The sequence below is a fragment of the Schistocerca nitens genome, chromosome 9 (assembly GCF_023898315.1).
Source record: "Schistocerca nitens isolate TAMUIC-IGC-003100 chromosome 9, iqSchNite1.1, whole genome shotgun sequence".
Taxonomy (NCBI): domain Eukaryota; kingdom Metazoa; phylum Arthropoda; class Insecta; order Orthoptera; family Acrididae; genus Schistocerca; species Schistocerca nitens.
In genome coordinates this window covers 323,504,743-323,526,306 of record NC_064622.1, presented here as the reverse complement: position 1 = coordinate 323,526,306, position 21,564 = coordinate 323,504,743, and the positions used below count along the sequence as shown (strand labels likewise).

General features: G+C 36.3%; 1 protein-coding gene across 1 annotated transcript in view; it reads left to right on the top strand.

Moving 5' to 3' along the window:
* LOC126203212 (protein downstream neighbor of son homolog) overlaps window positions 1-21,564 on the top strand; it is a 95,081-nt gene that overhangs the window by 9,283 nt on the left and 64,234 nt on the right. The window contains exons 2-3 of the mRNA XM_049937456.1: window positions 14,403-14,616; window positions 17,599-17,785. Of these exons, the coding sequence (XP_049793413.1) occupies window positions 14,408-14,616; window positions 17,599-17,785 (396 nt within the window). The 5' untranslated portion in view covers window positions 14,403-14,407. The remainder of the gene's footprint in view (window positions 1-14,402; window positions 14,617-17,598; window positions 17,786-21,564) is intronic.

Sequence of the window (21,564 nt, the reverse complement as noted above, 5' to 3'; positions counted from 1 at the left end):
AAGCCACTAAACAGGATGACAAAAGCTGTGCCCTTGTCTCACTGTTTACATTGTGTGTTTGCACTATTAGTAATAAGTGTGCACTAATGTGACTAACATAGTCACTGTGCTACAGTCTGAAGAATAAATCATACATGAAGCTATCAAACACTTGGGTCAATCCATTTGAAGTGGTCCATTGACAGTTGCTTGACCATTTTTAAATATTTTATTTTTTTTATTTGTGATTACCCTATATTTGAGAAGTTCGAAACAGTGTTTTTAAAATAATTTATTTTGCATCTTTACTGAATGGCGGCCATTTTTGTTTGTAAGCGTGTGACAATTTTTCAGTCTGGAGACATTAGCGAAAATTTGAATTTTTTGTGAATTTTTGAAATTTGAAAATTTTAATTTTTTGTAGAGTTTGGGGTTAGATATCTCAGGTGGTACTGAATATAAAAATACGATTTTTGCACAGTTTGTATACCTATATGATAGCAATGTACTGTAAAATTTTCAACATTGATATTTGACTGTGAACAAAGTTATGAATTTTTGAAAATGAGGAAATAATTCACGTTTCTATACAACTGATCTTGTGACTGTTGCCTATTTAAATGATTTATTGTTTCACTGTAATAAAATTTAATTGTGACAATTACTTAGTTAACACTATCACCCCGTATTCATCTAGTTTATTTATTTTTAATAATGCAATATTAAACAATAGGAGCTTTTGCTTTTGTTTTATGGTAATAAAAATGCCCATTTACGTTTAGGTTTATTGTCAGTAAAGAAGTACATTATTGCTGGGTGTGGCATTGTTGTAGTCAGTCTGTTCTGAAACCTCTGCTAGGCCGGTATTACACTATCAAATTTCTTTGTCAAAGAATTGATCAAAGATGTGACCAAATATTTGTCAAATATATTTGACAAAGATCTTTGACGTGGCGCTAAAAAGGGATATTACACTGTCATCATATTTTTCGTCAAAGTTCAAGATGGCTGACAACAACTACTTCTTATTAACTGCAGCAGTTGCATGTACCAGAATTGCACTGTGTGCACATGCGGAAGAGAAGCGGAGGAAAAAAAGGAAACATACCTGGGTGAAGCCATGGGTTTTACGATGACACAATAAAAGCATTCAACAAAACTTGTTACGTGAGCTTACAGTGGAGGACGTCAAGTCGTACATCAATTATTTAAGAATGGATGAGCATACATCTGTATGTGCTCAGTGAAGTGTATCCTCTTATCACAAAGCATAATACTCACTTAAGAACTGCTATATCTGTGAAAGACACACTCATTGTAACACTCTAATTCCTTGCTACAGGAGAGGGTTGTATTCAGGGTGCCTCATGTTGTAAAGCGTCTCATCATTCTGTGTGTAATTTGTAATTAATTTTGAGAGATTAATTGGTATGCAATAACATGGATGAACAATGCTCTGTTGAACAGATAGCAACTGAAGTGTGTCACAAAACAGTTTATGGTTCAGGTTTAAAAAAACTTGAAAAATGGCAGTGATTTTGATGAAGTTAGACCAACTATGTTTAAATTTAGAGTAAGTTCTTCTGTAACATCAGTGTGTGAGTATCATGAGAAGAAATATATTCTGAAGTGCAACCACATTATTGGAAGAAAGTGCTGTGATCCACTTAAAGATCATAAAAAGCCTATTACTAAGGGTTTGAGGGACATAAAACTTGAACATTTGTCCTTGTTATGTGAGAGTGAAACAGCTTCCCAAGTGAAATGTAATGTTATTCCCGGAAATTCCCTGTGCCTAAATTGTTACTCAAAAATATTTGTTGTGAATCCAGAACCAGAATTGTGTAACCTTGTTAATGACATTTATAGTCCTAATGAGGAAGCTGTTAGCATATTGGATTTTGCTTGTTCTAAGTTAGACGTATCTCCTGCTTTGAAAATAATAAAATTAAGGAGCAGAAAAAGAAAAGCAGCTATTGAAAATAAGGTACAACAAATTTCAGACGAAATTAGAAAAGACTTGGAATCATGCTTTAGTAATACAGGTACCAACATTATTTCTAATGAAGAAGAAAACTTACCACCAGCATCATCTGACACTGAATATTTGAGCTTAATAGATAAATTAAAAATTAAATGTTCAGTGACATCTAAAGAGGAAAAAGTTAAAATTTTAAGTTTGCTTCCTGACTCATGGTCAAGAGAAAATATAGTTCATGAATTCAACGTTTCTCATCGTTTGCTTAAACTAACCTGAAAATTAGTGAAAGAGCAAGGCATTCTTTCAGTTTTAGGAAAGAAGAAAGGAGTAGGTATAAGTGAAGAAACAATTAAAAAGATACAGCAGTTGTTTGAATATGTTGAAAACAGTAGAATGTGCCCAGTTTGCAAAGATAGCAAAAGAGTTATTATAAATGGAGTTAAAGTAACAAAGCAGAAACGTTTAGTGCTGCCAAATTTAAATGAACTTTATGTAACGTTCAAAAATTCTCATCCTGAATGCAAAATTGGAAGGTCAAAATTTTGTGACCTCCGCCCTAAGTGGTGCATTTTGGCTGGATCCTCAGGAACACTCTGCGTATGTGTTTGTTTCTATCATCAAAATGTCAAACTGATGATTGCGGGTGCAAAACTCAATGATCTTAATTAAAAAGAGTTACTACATTTAATGGTCTGTGACGCTAACAGTTATGACTGCATGATGAGTTTCTGTAATAAATGCCCTGGTAAGGAAACTGGTATTGAATTGTTTCACAAATATGATGAGGAAATGCCAGACAGTATTACCTTCGAACAGTGGGTCACAATTGACAGGGCAGAAATGATAACAGTGGTTCAATCTCAGGAGGAGTACTTGGATTCTTTAATTGATAACTTAAAAAAAAACTCAAGTCACCACTGTGTTTCTCAAGTCCAAAGTATGTTTTTGGAGGACAAAAGAGCACAACTTCATGAAACTGAATGCATAGTGCTAGCTAATTTTGCAGAAAATTTTACATTTGTGATTCAGGATGCAATACAAGGGTACCATGGGTCAATGACCAGGCAACAGTGCATCCATTTATCCTCTACTTTAAAAATGAGAAGGATGAAGTTTTCAGTTCTTCAATTTGCATTCTAAGCGACTACTTGGAGCACAACACTTTGGCTGTACATGCATTTCAAAAGTATTTAATAAATTACATAAAACAGAATTTTCCCAAGGTTGAGAAGGTGATATGCTTTTCAGATGGAAGTGGTAGTCAGTATAAGGACAAAAAGAATTTTTTAAATCTGTGCAACCACAAAGTAGATTTTGGGTTGGAGGCTGAACGGCACTTTTTTGCATCTTGCCATGGTAAAAATGCATGTGATGGAGTAGGAGGTACAACAAAACGTGAAGTAAGTAAAGCCAGCCTACAAAGACCAACCACAGACCAAATTCTCACAGTACAGGACATACATACATGTCCTTTTGTAAGGATAATATTAAAGGCATTGCCTATTTTCTGATCAAGAAAGAAGTGGTTCTGCATGTGAAAATAACAGTTCAAATAAGATTTGAAAACTATATAGCAATAAAAGGAACAAATTCCGTGGCACTGCAGAAAACTTAGTTTGATGCTATCTAACATCAGAAACCAAAATTTATGAGGATCATGTTGTTAGTAAAATTACATCTCTGTCTTTAACATTGAATGACAGAGTGGCATGAGTGTATGATGAACAGTGGTGGCTTGCAGAGGTTGGAAGAATAAGTTTGGAAAACAATGATGTTTTTGTTCATTTTTACCCTCCTGCTGGCCCAAGAACATCATTCAAGAAATCTACTAGTGACAAAGTTTGGATACCAATGAAAAATGTTTTAACCCTAGGATGCATATACAGGGCCTCCGAGGCCCTTGTATGTCTTGATTTTTAAAAAAGGTCTGTAATATTTTGTTTGATTTCAAACTGCTTTTCAGTACTATTTCACTAACACTGTGACATTCCTCCTATAAAGTCTGAATGAGATACCTTTTTAAGTTTTTTGTATAATTCAACACATTTACCCATACACTGTGAATGCATAAGCAGGGCTTCAGAAGCCCTCACACATTTATAAATGTTCTTTAGCCTATATTGTCTTCAACATTTGTTTGGGAACAGTTATTAATTCAACAATAACTGTAGTGGTATTTCCAGCAACAGGAGTGCCAACAGCAGCAGTAGCTGTAGTAGTAATAGTATTAACTAAAAAATAATACACACTACTTTCACATATTGGCGATATCAGTGTATTATTGATCTTTTTGCTATGAAATGTTTTATTATTGCATAGTATTGTTATCCTGTGCTGCTCTTGTCAGCCTCATTGTTACTGTAGTTTGTTGCTGCAAAGCCCATATCGTTACGAGTATGACTCGTTTAGTGCTGCACAAGCTGCTGTTTGAGAGACACGCATTTTGCTATGGCTTCAACACGCAAAGCAAGAGAGTCAGTAGGTGCAAATGCAGCTAATTTTGAAAGTGTTGTGGCTCAGTGGTTTGAAGAAGATGATTCTTGCGAGGAAGGAAATATTTTTGAAGATGCAAGTAGTGAAAAATTAGCCAACGAACCTGCAGATGTGAATATTGAGGCAGATGACAGTCCTTCTGATAATATTACTTCATCAGAGTCTGAAAATAAAGAACCGCCACAAAAAGGTATAGAAGACCACACATACATTAGTCGGAATGGAACGATTTGGAAATTAGATCCTCCTGCAACTTTTCGTACGCCTGTCCATAATATCGTAAAGAAGGCACCTGGTCCAGCCCGTGGTTTGAAAACCTATAAACCTAAGGATGCCGTGGCCTATTTTATCTCCAAGGAAATACTAGAGGAAATCATAAACTACACAAATATTGAAGGCAGAAGAGTGGCTGCTTTATGTGGTAAAACGTGGAAAAACGTTTTGCTTGCTGAAATGGAGGGTTTTCTTGGTGTTTTACTGCTTTCTGGTGTTGAGAAGAGTTGGGATGTCCCTATTAGAGAATTATTCTTGGATGAAAAGGCATGTCCTACATAAAAGGCCACCATGTCCGTAAATAGATTCGAGGATATAAGGGGAATGATTAGATTTGATGATAGGCGTACCCGTGAAGCTCTATCTGCAGATGACAAAATTGCAGCTGTTCGCTATGTATGGTAACTATTTCTTGACAAATGTAGAAATATAATGATTCCCAATGATTCGCTCACAGTTGACGAACAGCTAGTCCCATTCCGTGGAAGATGCAGCTTCACCCAGGATATGCCCTCTAAACCAGCCAAGTATGGCATAAAAATATTTTGATTATGTGATGCAACATCTCCATATGCTTTAGACGGAATTGTTTACATAGGAAGGAAGCCCCATGAACCTATTCAGAAAAATCTTGGATTGAATGTGGTGAAAGATCGTGCTAAAAGCATTGAAGGATCATCAAAAAATATTACTGTTGACAACTTCTTTACTAATGTGCAGCTGGCAGAAGAGATGCTTCTGAAGCAAATTACAGTGGTGGGAACAATCAAACAAAATAAACCAGAAATTCCTAATGAGATGAAACCATCTGCCTCAAGAGCGATTCGTTCCTCTTTGTTTGCATTTAGAGGTGACATTACAATGGTGAGCTATGTTCCCAAAAAGAAAAAGTCTGTCGTTCTCATTAGCACAATGCATCACGACAGAAACATTGATGAAACTCATGCAAAAAAGAAACCAGATATAATAAAGTTCTATAACTCTACGAAGGGTGGAGTAGATCAAATGGCCAGAAAATTCATTATTACACTTGCAAGAGACAAACAAGATGGCCATTTGCATTATGGATGAATATGATGGACGTCACAGCAATGAACAGTGAAAGTTTATTTTCTGCCCAACATCTGACATACCATAGTGGAAGAAGTGGTAAAAGGTGTTTGTTCCTAAGAGATTTCGCAGAGGAGATGGTAAGAAGACTAATGGAACTTCGTATTCAGATGCCTAAACTTACAAAGAAAATCGTTGATTCCATGCAAAGATGTGGTGTTGAAAAAGATGTCATATCGCCGAACCTACTACCTGTTTCAGGAAAAAGAAGAAGATGCAGTGATTGTCCATATAATAAACACAGGAAAAGTGCTATGACATGCATTAAGTGTAAAACCATAATTTGTGAGGAACATAGTGGCATTCTTTCTGCTTCTTGTTTGTCACATCTTGAAAACTAAGAAAAATTCCATTTTATGTGAACAATGAATAATACCTTTTTGTCAAAATATTGCCTATATACATAATATTGTGAATAATGAATTTGTTTTAATTGAAGAAATTGGTTGTAATAAATGTTATAAAAGGTAAACTACAGCTTATAAGTGAATTAATAAAATTATTTGTATATGTTGTATGTAAATGGATGTAATTAATAAAAATTCACTCTTAGCGTTTTTTAAAAAAGTTAATAAAATGTTAATCAGGCCCACCAGATCCTGTACTTGTATCTTAGGAATCTTTCAATATGACAATAAATTTGACAGAAATAAATGTAACTCCAAAGAATGATTATATGAAAAGAGGAAAATTTTTAATTAGGCCAGCGCCTTGGAGGCCCTGCATATGCATTAATGTGTGTTTTCAGCACCATGCATCCTAGGGTTAAGGAAACTTTCAGTGCATGAACTTACACAGCAACTGAGAGGTCTTATTCTATATCACAGAAGCTGTCTGAAGTGTTCTTAACATTCACCACCAGGTTTTGGAACAGTCGCGTCTCGAAGGATGTTAATTGAAAATATTTATTTTAAATATGTCAGGATAATATAAATGTTAATTTTAGTGATGTTTCCACTTTTTTGTATATAACTCAGTACCTTACATCAATAATAATTGATTATATCCCGTCAATATCACACATGAATGGGCAACAGCCATAAGATCGGTTGTAGAGTAATGTGAATTATCTCCTCATTTTCAAAAACCATATCTTTGTTCACAGTCAGATATCAATGTTGAAATTTTTACAGTACGTTGCTATCATATAGGTGTACAAACTGTGCAAAAATCATATTTTTATATTAAGTCCCACCTGTGTTAACTAACCCTAAACTTAACAAAAAATGGAAATTTTCAAATTTCAAAAATATATAAAAAATTAAGGAAACATTCGTAACATTTCTTGCTCTATATGAGGCTAGTAGTATATGACATCTAACAAGGGAACATCCCCATCGCACCCCATGCAGATTTAGTTATAAGTTGGCACAGTGGATAGGCCTTGAAAAACTGAACACAGATCGATCGAGAAAGCAGGAAGAAGTTGTGTGGACCTATGAAAAAATAAGCAAAATATACAAACTGGGTCGTCCATGTGTAATATAGGCAATATTAAGGGCAGTATGAGACGAGGAGCGCTGTGGTCCCGTGGTTAGTGTGAACAGCTGCAGAACGAGAGGTCTTCAGTTCAAATCTTCCCTCGACCGAAAATTTTAACTTTTTATTTTCAGTTTATGTGAAAAACTCTTATGCTTTCATCACTTTTTTTGGAGTGATTATTACATCCACAAGAAAACCTAAATCGGGCGAGGTAGAAGAATCTTTTCACCCATTTGCCAAGTGTACTAGTTAGGTGGGTCGACAACATATTCCTGTCATGTGACGCACATGCTGTCACCAGTGTCGTATACAAAATATCAGACGTGTTTTCCTGTGGAGGAATCGGTTGACCTATGACCTTGCGATCAAATGTTTTTGGTTCCCATTGGAGAGGCACGTCCTTTCGTAACTAATCACACGGTTTTGCGGTGCGGTCGCAAAACACAGACACTAAACTTATTACAGTGAACAGAGACGTCAATGAACGAACGTACAGATCATAACTTTGCGAAAATAAAGAAAGCAAAATTTTCAGTCGAGGGCAGATTTGAACCAAGGACCTCTTGTTCCGCAGCTGTTCACGCTAACCATGGGACCACGGCGCTCCTCGCCTCACATTGCCCTTAATATTGCCTATCTTACGCATGGACGACCCAGTTTGTATATTTTGCTTATTTTTTCATAGTTCCACACAACTTCTTCCTGTTTTCTCGATTGATCTGTGTTCAGTTTTTCAAGGCCTATCCACTGTGCCAACTTATAACTAAATCTGAGGGGGGTACGATGGGGATGTTCCCTTGTAAGTACAGGAAAAGAATAGACTCTCATAAATCACTCCTTGTTTGTTATTTTTGGGCTTAAAAAGTGGATTTTTGAAAATTTGGATACCAAAGTTTGGAGGTCATTTTGACTGGTTATTTTTGATTTTAGGGTATTTTGTGTAATAGACAATGTTGTAGAGGATACTTTTCTAAATAAAATCATGTCAATTGTAATGTTGTAACTTAACCCAGCGCATAGATATTAACATTTTTGCTAATGTCTCTAATGTCTCTAAACATAGTCACACGCTTACAAACGAAAATAGCCGCCATTCAGTAAAGGTGAAAGGTAAAATGTTTTTAAAAACTGTTTTGAACTTCTCAATTATAGGGTAATCATATATAAAAAAATTAAAATATTTAAAAATGGTCAAGCAACCAACTTAGTTTTTATTGGACCACTTCATTTGTATTGACCCACTTCTAATTCAACATCACTGATGAAAAAACGTCATGTCTGTAAATCACAATGAATGATAATAATAAAAATAATAATAAAATTTTATTGTCATTCAGCTTGTTACAGCAATAGACAAAGTCGAGCATACATTTCTCAATGTACTTTCATTTGCATGAAAAGGGTAAAAGTAGGAACCACACATTACAAAGCAGTACTTTGATCTTCAAAAAATACATCAACAGTGTACAAAGGATTGTTTACTAGTTTCTTATACAATTTAGTTTTAAAAATATTTACAGTCATTTCTTTAAAATTTTTGCTTAGTCTGTTAAGCATTCTTAGTCCAAGAACTAGGTAGGAGTTCTGTGATTTATGTAGTTTACGATGTTTCATGACTACACATGTTCTATTTCTAGTATTCTGTTTTTACTATTATAGCTATGAATATCACTTCTCAATACAAATTTTGAATCATTGTTTCTAATGTACATTAGAACATTATAAATGAATAGGTTTACTACTGTCAGACTTTGCAATTTAATGAACAGACGTTTTCAGTGTTCTGATTTACCAGAATCAGTAATTATTCATAATACGTTCTTCTGCAAAAGTAGAATGTCATTTATGTGGCTACTACTACCCCACAATAAAATTCCATACGACATAATGCTTTCGAAGTAAGCAAAATTTGCTGATCTTACATAGTTATCTGGAACATGTCTTTTTAAATTTCTAAATAGATAAATAACTCTTGAAAGTCTAACCAATATATTTTTGATGTGTGGTTCCCAGGTCAATTTGTTGTCAATAGTAACACTTAAAAATTTAATGGTTTCTAATTCATGGTGGTTAGGGATCTCCTTCAAGCATAAATAAAGTTCCTGGATTTTACTTTCGTTTAGCAAGAAACCATTTGTTCTGAACCATAATGAATATTGAGCAAGTGTATTTTCTGTCATCGGCATACAATAATGCATTTGAATTTATGAATAAAGGCAGATCATCAGTCATTAATAGAAACAAAAAAGGCCCAAGCACCAATCCTTGTGGCACTCCAGACCTAACATAAACCAAATTTGATTTCTCTCTACCAATGCACACAACTTGTTGGTGGTTCTCTAGGAAAGATTTAAACGTATTTACACTGTTGCCATCAAAACCATAATAAAGTAGCTTATTTAACAAAGTATTATGCTTCACATGATCAAAAGCTCTGCTCAGGTCACAAAACGTAGCCTGAGCGTAGCCCCCAGCCACAAATACATCTAGGACAAATGTTACTAAGGAATCCATTGTGTCAGTTGTGAATTTACCTTTCCTAAATCCAAACTGCTTATCACTGATTACATTTTATTTGCCCAAGCAAAAACTAACTTGATTGTACATTATTGTTTCAAACATTTTGGAAGAAAACAAGTGTGATGGATACGGGCCTATAGCTAGTGAATCAGTTCTTTTCACCTTTTTTATATATATTAGTTTATCAGGGAACTTACTTTCAACAAGACGTTTATTTTCACAATAAGTTAAAGAATAAATTATACAGTCAATAACATCTTTCAACAAATTACATAACAAATCATAGTAATCAACACTAGCTGAAGGGTTGAAATTTTTCACCATTTTCAGGATAGTATATGGACACACTTCTGTGAAAGTGAAAGTGCTCGGGAAAGGCTTTTCTAAACATTTGTTCATGATACTAAGTGTAGTTTCACTAGGTTTGTTTATTGGACTGCTAATTTCTGCAACGAATTGGATACAAAATTTATTGAATTCTTCTGGGGTTTTGGCAAAATCATATTTTTGCTTAGTATGGACAATAGAATTAATTACACTCGCTTTTTCGCATTTGTTTTTAGACTTTTCAATGTTTACTATATGATGTACTTTCTTTGCTTCACTGATTGCCTGCCTGTACTTATGCTTAGCTCTAGCATACAATTCTTTGTACACTTCTGATTTACCATTTTTGTACATGCCAGAACATAGCATAACACTATTTTTTGGTTGCCGTTACTATGGAGCATACCATTCCTTGTTTTTCCTTTTTTTGTAATCACTGCTAATATTTAATGTACATTTTTCAGAGGGATGTTATTTTTGAATATATTTAAAAACACAGAAACAAAATCAGTGATAACAATATCAGAGGAACAATGTTGAAGCCTACTAAAAAGGGAGTCCCAGCTGAAACAAGGGGGGCATGTCTAAACCTATCCATCCCCTCTCTAGTAGTCACAGTTTTGGCTTTTGGGTTGGTGCAATCTGAAGTTACATTACTAACATTAATTAATACTGCATTATGATCTGAGAAAGGGAAACTAATTAAATCAGTGTACATACAAGTTCTCTTAATATTTATAAATATATTGTCTAGACAGGCAGAGCCCCTTGTAGGTTTACAGTTAACATAGTATAGGTTAAATTGTCGAAGCAAATTTATGAGCTCTGTCACAGTTTTTCTGTCCTGCAGAACATCAAAGCTTGAATTGACATCCCCTCCAATGACAATGTTATATTTCTCCCATTTTGGTATACCGAAGTACATTAAGAGGTCCTCAAATTTCTCAAGAAAGATGTGTGGGTCACCAGTAGGTGGCCTACCACCACCACCACCACCACCACCACCACCACTACAACCACCACTAGCTTAATACTCTCAATTACTAGTCATGATATTTCAAAATGTAGTTCAGCACAAAGGGTGTTGAGATCTACCGTGCCACAGTTTGGTGCAAGAGGTGTTTTTGCATGTATTGCTACACCTCCGTGTAAGTGATGTTCTCTACTGTAGCAAGTAAATAATGTGTAATCATCCAATACTTTTTACTCAAGCTCATCCTTTTTACCCCAATGTTCACTTAAGTACACAATAGGCACTATGTTTTCATTGGAAAATTCATTAAATATTAAATTTTTACCTGCCATACCCTGAATGTTGAGGAAGCCTATTTTAAACTCTACCTTTGGCATTGCTTTATTTGCATCTTTACTGAATTAATGCTGCATAATGTTACCATATAAAAGTTGACCAGGTAGTGTCACTGTACTACTGGAACATCCACCCTGGTCAATGTCTATAAGTTTTTTGTCATTTCAGTTGGAGACATAATCTAAACAGAGCACTGGTCTTTCGTCCTTCGCAAGCTTGTCTGATATTACTTTGAGAACTGTATCACTTAAACGTTTACCTAGTTTTTGAAGTGCCTGCCAAGTGTGGCCAATCTCTGCTACAACTACTGGTGTTAATTATGATAACATTTTTAAAGTGTGTATCAATAGCTTTTGTACTCCTTGTTGGTTTGTTCCACTTCCTTATTCACACATGACCACTGAGGCAAATCATGTCAATGAGGCACATTAACGATAATCACATTAGTGTGGGTTTACACTTCGAGAGTCTTCTTCAGTGTCGATGTTTCCTATCTTCCTCTTGTTTCTACTGACGTCGTTTGCTCCGGCCATTAACACTACAAAGTCTTTGTCCATGAGGGCTGTTCTGCCTTTCTTGATTGATGTTGAAATCTCTTGTAAACCAGCCCCTGGTTTAACAATTCCTTCAATTTCAAACTCATTAGTCACAGAAGGCCTACTTTCCATCATCATAGCTGACAATCCTCGTGCATAACTGTCTGTGTAAATCTTGATTTTAAATTCTTTCTTACATGTTAGTTTGTTATTTACTAGGTTCCGAGACTCTTGCACCACCTTATCAGATGAGCATGCTGATACAGTTTCTGTATCATCTGTGTTTTGAATTGAATCATATTTGGTATTAATTGGTAATTTTACAGTTACTCAATCTACTGTCTGACCTGTTATTGCGACCATTATAGTCCTAACCTCACTTTCTGGCAGTCCTTCCACATGTTTAGACATATTAACACATAACTGCTGATCACTGTCTTCCAAGTAAAGCTTGAGTCTTCTATTTTCATCACTCAGAATTTTTAAATCCTCTTGTAGCTCAGCAATAATTAACAATAAAGAATTTTTATCATCATCAGATACCGTGTGAGGTTTTAAAATGTTACCTGTTAGACTGAAATGGCCATTAGCACGCCTTGGACAGATCCATTCAGCACTTTCTTCAGTAAGGACATTTTTGGTAATGTTTGCACACACAAAATGATTCCAACAATCGCACGAATCACACAAAATACCATTTCTCATGTTTCTATTACATTTTACACATTTAATATCGTGGATGAACCTGTTGTTTTTGGGATCTGAATCACTACCTACAACATCAACCAGCACCATTTTTCCAATTATGTGAATGTAATAGGGTGAAATCACAAATGGCCTGTTTATATTCTTCAACCTGTATATAACAAAACACTTACAGCATTAAAATTCTCTAAAAACAAAGTAAGCTCTTAGTGCAACACAAAAATGTATAATTTGTACTCCATTGGTCATATAATAACCTATCAAAAGTGGTACAGCTGTTGTCCATGTAGTTATTAATACATTTATTCTGTTAGTTATGCAGTATATGTAAAACGGGTTAGCCGTGTGGAAGAAATGGTGAACAATTGAAAAGGATAGGGAAGCAACTTGCCACTTTTGTTGTAACCATCTAAAATCTTGAAGAAAACCACCAATAAACGTGTAATTCTTAATGGGGGAAAAATTTGACACTTCTCTGATTTTGCTATTGCAGTAACCGATTCAGAGAGACCCTTCAAAGTCAGAAACTGATGTTCTTTAAAACTTTTATTGAAGAAGCAGCAATGAAATGTTGTATTAACATTTAACACGTAATGGAGTTGCAATATTTACATTTTGAAAAGCAATGTCTGACGAAATAGTTATATTGAGTCTCAAAAGAACAATAGTACACCACAAAAAACAAGGAGAAACATGGTGAACAGTGTAAAGAAGGGCAGAACGCAATCTTGTGTTTATATGCCAGTAATAAAGTGGTAGTGCGACCTCCAGATCAGATGTGAGGAAACGCAGATCAGCAAATCTTCCCACTGATGATGCCTTAGAACAAAAAAAAAAGGTGAAACACGTCTGGGATAAATAAATTAAGTGGCAGCGGGAAAAGCAGTTTTATTTACAAAACAAGTAGAAATGTTATATTTATTTGACTGGTGTCTTGATGGCTGTGCCCTTCACTGCAATTTTAAGAATACTCTCACACAATGCTAAATGCAAATACCAAATTAATGTAGAATGACTAGTCAGACATTCTCTCTCTCTCTCTCTCTCTCTCTCTCTCTCTCTCTCTCATTCGTGCGCGTGCACACGTGTATTAGATCACTATTGTCTCCAGGCATTAAGGCCCGATGCTGTGAACACCTGACGAAAGATGTAGTAAAACAGCTCATCCAGAAATCTACTTTTAAATGTGCCTGTTGCCTGTCCACTGCTGTGTGCCTCTTCTGTGTTGTGAGTTGCAATCTTTCTTAATTCATATTGTTATTCCACCCTAGATTTTCCATTGTTTGATTTTATTTTAAGAAAGTTGTCTGTTGTAGATGTATGTGCTGGGTTGGTGTGACGTGGGGGAAAGTTCCCAGTTGTATCAATAGGTTATTGAGCTGTCCATAGGGTGAGAGGGCAGTGATGTGCTGAGCAAAAAATTATTTGTAGCTTTGTTTGGGCTTCAGAGAAATTGTTAGGCCAAATGTAATCATAACCTGAGCTGCCTGAAGTGGAAAAGACCTTAAAAATCTGATTGGCTGTTATGAAATGACCAGTATTTAGCATTATAATGGACATTTGTAAATGTTTCCCCCATTCACAGTTTGTACAAATTGCAGGACATTCTTTATTAAATATGTAAACAGACACAGTACTTTTTGTCGTAATTTTATTGAATTTTGTTTTCCTTTTTTCTTCTTCACAGGAACAATGAACACTTCTCAAGACCATTTCCCAACATCTCCATCATGGAAGCTGCCAGGGGATGTTATGCGGATACATCGTTTAAAGATGAAGAAAAGAGCACTACAGGCAAGACTAAGAGGGAAAGATCTATCCCTTACTCTGTCACAGGACTCTGGTGTTTCAAGCAAAGATAATGCCTCTACTGGTACTGCAAAAAGGAAGAATCCTTTCAGGTGAACATATGAGAGTAAGAAAAAAATACTTATGTTAAGGATGTCTCTCTTCACTGTATGCTGTTCATTTATGATTTAACTGTGATTTTACCTCACCTTGGCTCTGTATCATGAATGGTGACTTAATGTCCACACATTTTTTTGCTTAACCACATCCAGAGGAGTGAATGGAGGAAGCTACACGCCACATGGTCAAGTTGCATGTTATAGAATTGGATAGTTCCAATTTCTCATGTAATATGACCAAGAAAATTATTGCTGCCTCTGAATCACGGAGTCCCAGGCTCAATTCCCGGCCAGGTCGGAGTTTTTCTCTGACTGGGAATTGGGTGTTTGTGTTGTCCTCATCATTTCATCATCATTTATGGAAGTGGTGAGGCTGGACTGTGCAAATATTGGGAATTTGTGCAAGCTCTGATAACCACACAGTTGAGCGTCTCACAAAACAAATATCATCATTATCATCAAGAAAATTATGATGTGTATTGTATAGATTGTATCAGGTACCTGCTGAGCAAAAATTGACTAATAGAGAAAATGGAAAGTTTAAATATTTAGTTTAGTTTAAAGTGATACTATTTCATGGAGTAATAAGGTGTATTTATCCTGTTCAACAAGGTGCTACGTCCTTTCATTTTACACAAAATACTTGGAAACAAAGCACAACAAAAAATGTTTTGCGCAGTGCCAGTGATATGTCACCATTGTCACAACAAAAAATGTTGTTTTGTGCAGTGCCAGTGACATCTGTCACCATTGTGTCAATCACACTCATATATACCAGATTTGCTTGCTGTCTTTCAGAAGTGTGTTGGTGTGGTCATTGACTATAGCAGCAATACAAAGATTTGTATCTAACCCCAGTTTTTCATGTTGCAATGTTGATTTTGGTAACCGTAGATATGTTTCAGCTTTTGTTGTTTGAAAGACGCTCACTGCGAATCATCTGCGGTGTTACACAACTTTGATTTTATGTGCATTAATTACAGATTGAAAATAATCAACCACTTGATTTTAAACTTGTACGTGACTTCTCTGCAATTCAGTGTCTGGCAGAAGATGCATCGGAACCACCTTCAGAGCATTTCTCTGCCAGTCCACTCTGACAGTGCATGGAGAAAAATGAACTCTTAAATCTTTCTGTATGAGCTCTGTATGTATTTTATTTTGATCATCATTTCTCCTTACGTAGGTTGGCAAAATAAAGTGTTTGTGCATTCAGAGGAGAAAGTTGGTCATTGAAGTTTCATGAAAAGCTCTAGCCGCAATGAGAAATAATTTTGTTTTAATGAATTTCACCTCAGTTGACTCATGTCCATGACATTCTCTTCCATATTTTGTGGTAATTCAAAATGAGCTGCATTTGTTTAGACTTTTTCAATGTCTTCCATCAACCCTATCTGGTAAGGATCACACACCACACAGCAGTACTTTTGCAGAGGATAGTGTGTTGCATCTTTAAAGTATTCAAACAATGAAAACAGTCTTTGATTTGCCATCTTTGGTTTGCCTTTTATGTAGATTGAATAAATTCTTGCATATTACATGTACTGGTGAACTTTTCTGTGTACACTATGAGATTAAAAGCTTTGCTGATGAACGACACCTTGATCAAAATAATAGTGATTAATGGCAAGTTGTATACAAGGCAGCTGCTTAACAACAGCCAGTCAGAAAATGTGTGGTCTTGTCTTCTGTTCATTGGTGCCATATTGCTCTGCCTAGCCACCTCGGGTGCCTGTTAAGTCAGTTGTGAACATTGCTCACTGCCAATAACCTAACTGTTGTGATTTGTTGTCGTTGGATTTTTCGTGTCTCTGTGTGTGGTGTGTTAATTTTATATGACAGAAAGTCTGAAGCTGACAGCGAAAGAGTGGAAGTGGGGGGGGGGGGGGGGGGAGAAAGAATTACTTGTGAAATGGTTAGTTCAGTAAGCTGCTGTTCATGTTTTGTCTGATAACACATATGAATTTGTGTGTTCAGTGCAGGAATGGTTTGAAAGAGAGGGAAACAAAACGAAACAGTTGTACTGCCTATAGAAAGGGTAGTGGAAATGACTGCAGATGGCGTGAAGATACACATAAACATTAATGTTGGAATGTTGGTTTACAGAGAAAAATATTTTGAGTAACAGGGAGAGGCAGGCTCACCTTAATTTTGGGCACTGGAAATTAGGAGGAAGACAGAACAAGGAATAATGAAATTTACCACATTTCAGCGAGACACAGTTTGTCATAATATTATGTATGTATGTATAATGTTAATTAATGCCTATCATTCTGTCAGAAAAGACTGGACAGATGGCAGGGTATGTGGAAGTTTTCCTGATCCTGTGTGAAGAGTCATAGGATTTATTGTCCTGTACACTGTTGCTTCCTCCTCTTTTGCATCAAATTCTGTTCTCATTTATAAGTCAAAGGAAACAAGTGACTATCATGAAGAAATAAATTGAGAACTATTTTATAAGTCCATTGCTCTTCTGAGGTTAGCTCCTAACACACAGTCTGTGCTTAGTTTAGTTTATAGGAAGTGCATATAATGTAAGTATGAGGAGAAACAGAGATATCATTATCTCCCCTCGTCTTCTCAACAGGTGGGCTCCTCTCATCATGGAGTCTGAGTGACCATCTCTTAATTTTAAACCTTCCCGAACCCAGTTCCAAAGCTAGAAATAGTTCTGTCAACTTAAAAATGTGTATATTGGCTGTTCTGCAATTCACCTACTGAATGTATCTATTATCCACCAGTTTGGTGTATATTTATAATTTTATGATTGTAGCTTAACTCCATCCCAGCCAGTTTGTTTGGCCTCAGTACTCAAATCTTCACAATAGTTTATTACCTATTTACATTATGCAAATGAGGGTGTGAAGTAATATGCTATTACTTACATATTATTAGAAATTAATACTTAAAAATGTGTTTTGTATCTTTTTTGCTTTGGCATTATGATTACAAATTTGAAAAATAACTGTCCAACAGGTGTGGGGACGTACCTACAAAGAGATCTCGAGATAATGCAACAGCTGTGTTTCCTGCTGATTTTGAGACTTCGTGTGATAACTCTCTTTTTCAATTGTTAACGGCACCACAGTCATCGTCTTCCATGTCATTTAATGAAACTTCGTTCTCCAGCATACTCAGCAGACTTCAAACAACTGTCATAAAGGTAACAGCAGCAGTAATTCTGATATGTCATTATTTTCTTACAAAAGTTGTGTATAAGAAATAGCTATCAAGACTATTCTTGTAGTCATGAAGCAGTAGTTCTTTGAAAAGTGCATATCAAAATGTTATAAGTTACATTTGTGCAGAAATATTTTATTTGATCTGGTTATTGCTCATATTATGATGTCCAGCTGGCTTGAAAGAATCTGATGAAAAATGGAGAAAGAGGTAGGGACTGAAGTTGACAATGTGTTTAACATAATGGAAAAAGCACTACAGAGTGAGAAGTATATCTGGTTAAAACTCCAGACTCTTATTTAGGTTGATACTGATTTAGTGAAACAGCAGAAAATCTAAATGGCTTGTTTAAGCTTGCTGAACTCAGGGTTCCTAAGGACCACCAAATGCTACCAGTCCTGTGTTACCGTAAACTCGGGACATGATTTTGTGAACACTATTGGGATCTGCTGGTAAAATTTTTGGATTGCTGAGAGATTGGGAATTTTGTTTTTACTGCCTAAATTGTAAGAATGTAGAAATCTCTCTTAACATTCGTTAACCTCAGGATGTGCTGTGTGACAATTGGGTAACATCTGTAGGGCACTCGGTGTCCTCCAGTTGTAATTAGACTTATCTGTATCTGTAAACCTCCATTTAATAGACATACTTTTTCTGAGCACTGTATGAAACCTCAGCGAAGATCCCTTATAAAAACACTCCTGCCATTTTGAGTGATCAGTTGGTTAGCAGAACACCTTCCCTACAAAGAAATGTTTTAAATATTCAGCATGAACAATTTCTCATACATGTGCCATAATTGTATAGGAGCATTTAATCCTTCTTACAGAGCATTTTCGTGATGATTTGTTTTGAGATGCTCTGCACTTTACGTGCTCAAAGTTTTTAAGGCCTTGTAGAAACCTTAAAGTCAAAGAAACACTTCAGAAATGTGTCAGTACCAGTAGAATTGTCAACTACTCATATAATCACACGATCACAAAATATGAATCTCATAATGCCTGGAATTTTAGTGGTGTTGTTTCATGTAGGGACTTAATGCAGATTAATTTTTGGATGAAGCATGGATCATGGCTCGGAGGGAGGCACAAGGTGTATAAGATAGCAAGTGCACAGGATAGGAATGTAACAAAAGGGCACTGGAACTGGTGAGATCCTACAGCACATAATGACAATGACGTGGGTGAGGTTGGCAGGTGGAGGAATGGGAGACCTTGTGAAAGAGGGTGTGGATGCAGGCCTTACCAGAGGATGAGACCTGGACGATTATGGGAACATAGGATGTGATGGCCCATCTGTTTAGTTCAGAAAAGCTGGTGCTGGGGAGAGATCTACATCTACATTGATACTCTTCAAATCACACCCTGGCAGAGGGTTTTTTGAACCGCCTTCACAATAATTCTCTATTATTCCAATCACGAACAGCACACCTACATGCTTGTGTGCTAGCTTTGATTTCCCTTATTTTATTATGACGATCATGCCTCCCTTTGTAGATCAGTGTCAACAAAATATTTTTGCATTTGTAGGAGAAAGTTGGTGATTGAATTTTGTGAGAAGATTCCACTGCACTGAAAAACGCCTTTGTTTTAATGATGTCCATCCCTAATCCTGTATCATGTCAGAGACACTCTCTCCCCTATTTCACGATAATACAAAACATGCTACTTGTCTTTGAACTTTCTTGATGCAATTCGTTAATCCTGTCTGGTAAGGATCCCAGACTGCACAGCAGTACTACAAAAGAGGCTGGACAAGCACAGTGTTGGCAGTCTCTCTTGTATATCTGTTACATTTTCTATGTGCTCTGCCAATAAAATGCAGTCTTTGTTTCGCCTTGCCCACAATGTTTTGTATGTGTTCTTCCAGTTTAAGTTGTTTATAATTGTAATTCCTAGGTATTTAGTTGAATTTACAGCGTTTATATTTGACCGATTTATTGTGGATTCCTTTTAGCGCTCATGTGGATTGCCTCACACATTTCATTTTTTAGGGTCAACTGTCGATTATCGCACCATACAGGTATCATTTCTAAATTGTTTTGCAATTTGTTTTTATTTTCTGATGACTTTACTAGACAATACACATCATCATCATCATCTGCAAACGAACTAAGATGGCTGCTCAGATTGTCTCCTAAATCATTTATGTAGATAAAGAACAGTAGACGGCCTATAACACTATTTTAGAGAATGCCAGAAATCACTTCTGTTTTACTCAATGACTTTCCATCAGTTACTATGAACTGTGACCTCTCTCACAGGAAATCACGAATCTAATCATATAACTGAGATGATATCCCATAAGCACCCAATTTCACTACAAGCCACTTGTGTGGTACACTGTCAGAGGTCTTCTGGAAATCTAGAAATATAGAATCAGTTTTAAATCCCGTGTCAATAGCACTCAGCACTTCGTTTGAGTAAAGAGCTAGTTGTGATTTACAGGAATGATGTTTTCTAAATCCGTGTTGACTGTGTGTCAATATACCATTTTCTTCAAGGTAATTCATAATGTTCGAACACAATATATGTTCCAAAATCTTGCTGTATTTCGATGTTAATTATGTGGGCCTGTAATTTAATGGCTTACTCCTACTACCTTCCTTGAATATTGGTGTGACCTTGTGCAACTTTCCAATCTTTGGGTACAGATCTTTCTTCAACCGAGCACTTGTATAAGATGGTTAAGTATGGAGCTATTGCATCAGCATACTCCTGAAGGAACCTAATTAGCATACAGTCTGGTTAAGTATGGAGCTATTGCATCAGCATACTCCTGAAGGAACCTAGTTAGCATACAGTCTGGACCAGAAGACTTGCTTTTATTAAGTGATTTAAGTTGCTTCACTGCTCTAAGGACATATGTTTCTAAGTTATTCATGTTGGCACCTCTTCCGGATTTGAATTCTCAAATATTTACTTCATATTATTTGATGAAGGAATTTCAGAAAGCTGTGTTAGTAACTCTGCTTTGGCAGCACTATCGTCGATAGTATTTCCATTGCTATCATGCAGAGAAGGAATGGTAGATGTGTTTGTGTAGCAGCTATTCAAACCAAGTATGTTGTGTTTGGCAGCATGTTTTGCCTGTGGAAGGTCAGCACCATTCTTGGCCAGTTTGGCAGTGGCCATTAACTTGGACGGACAGTTGATGGCCATATCAAATTCAGTACAGAAATTGCAATAGAGCTGCTACATGACACAACTGCTTTTGCAGATGACCTTGCCTTTGGTGGGATAGGATAAGCCTGTGATGGGACTGGAGCAGGGTGTGCTGGATAAATGTATCGGGCAGTTCTTGCACCTCAGTTTTCCCCAGAGATGACCCACATGGCAGGGGTTGGGAAGTGGATATAGCATGGGGATGGACCAGGATACTGTGTAGGTGGGTTGGGCATCAGAATACTATTAGGTGTGGGAATGATTGTGGGGTATCCCATGTTTCTGAACATAATGATAGATAGTTAAATGCCTGGTGAAGGATGTAGTACAGTTGTTCCAGTGTGGGATGATATTTGTTGATGAGAGAGAGTCCTTCATAGCTGAGGTTTGGGAGTAATGGGAATATTGAAGATATGGAAGATACGCAAGGATATGCCTGTCTGTGAAGGCCTTAATGTGCCTCTCAGCATACTGTTTAAGGAAATTCTCCTCATTACAGATGTGCCAGCCACCTGACGCAACCCCTCAACCCAGTTTACAAGCTGAACTGCAATCCTGCTGTGGCAGCCTTTCACTGCGCATCAGTCTTAGTGCTTCC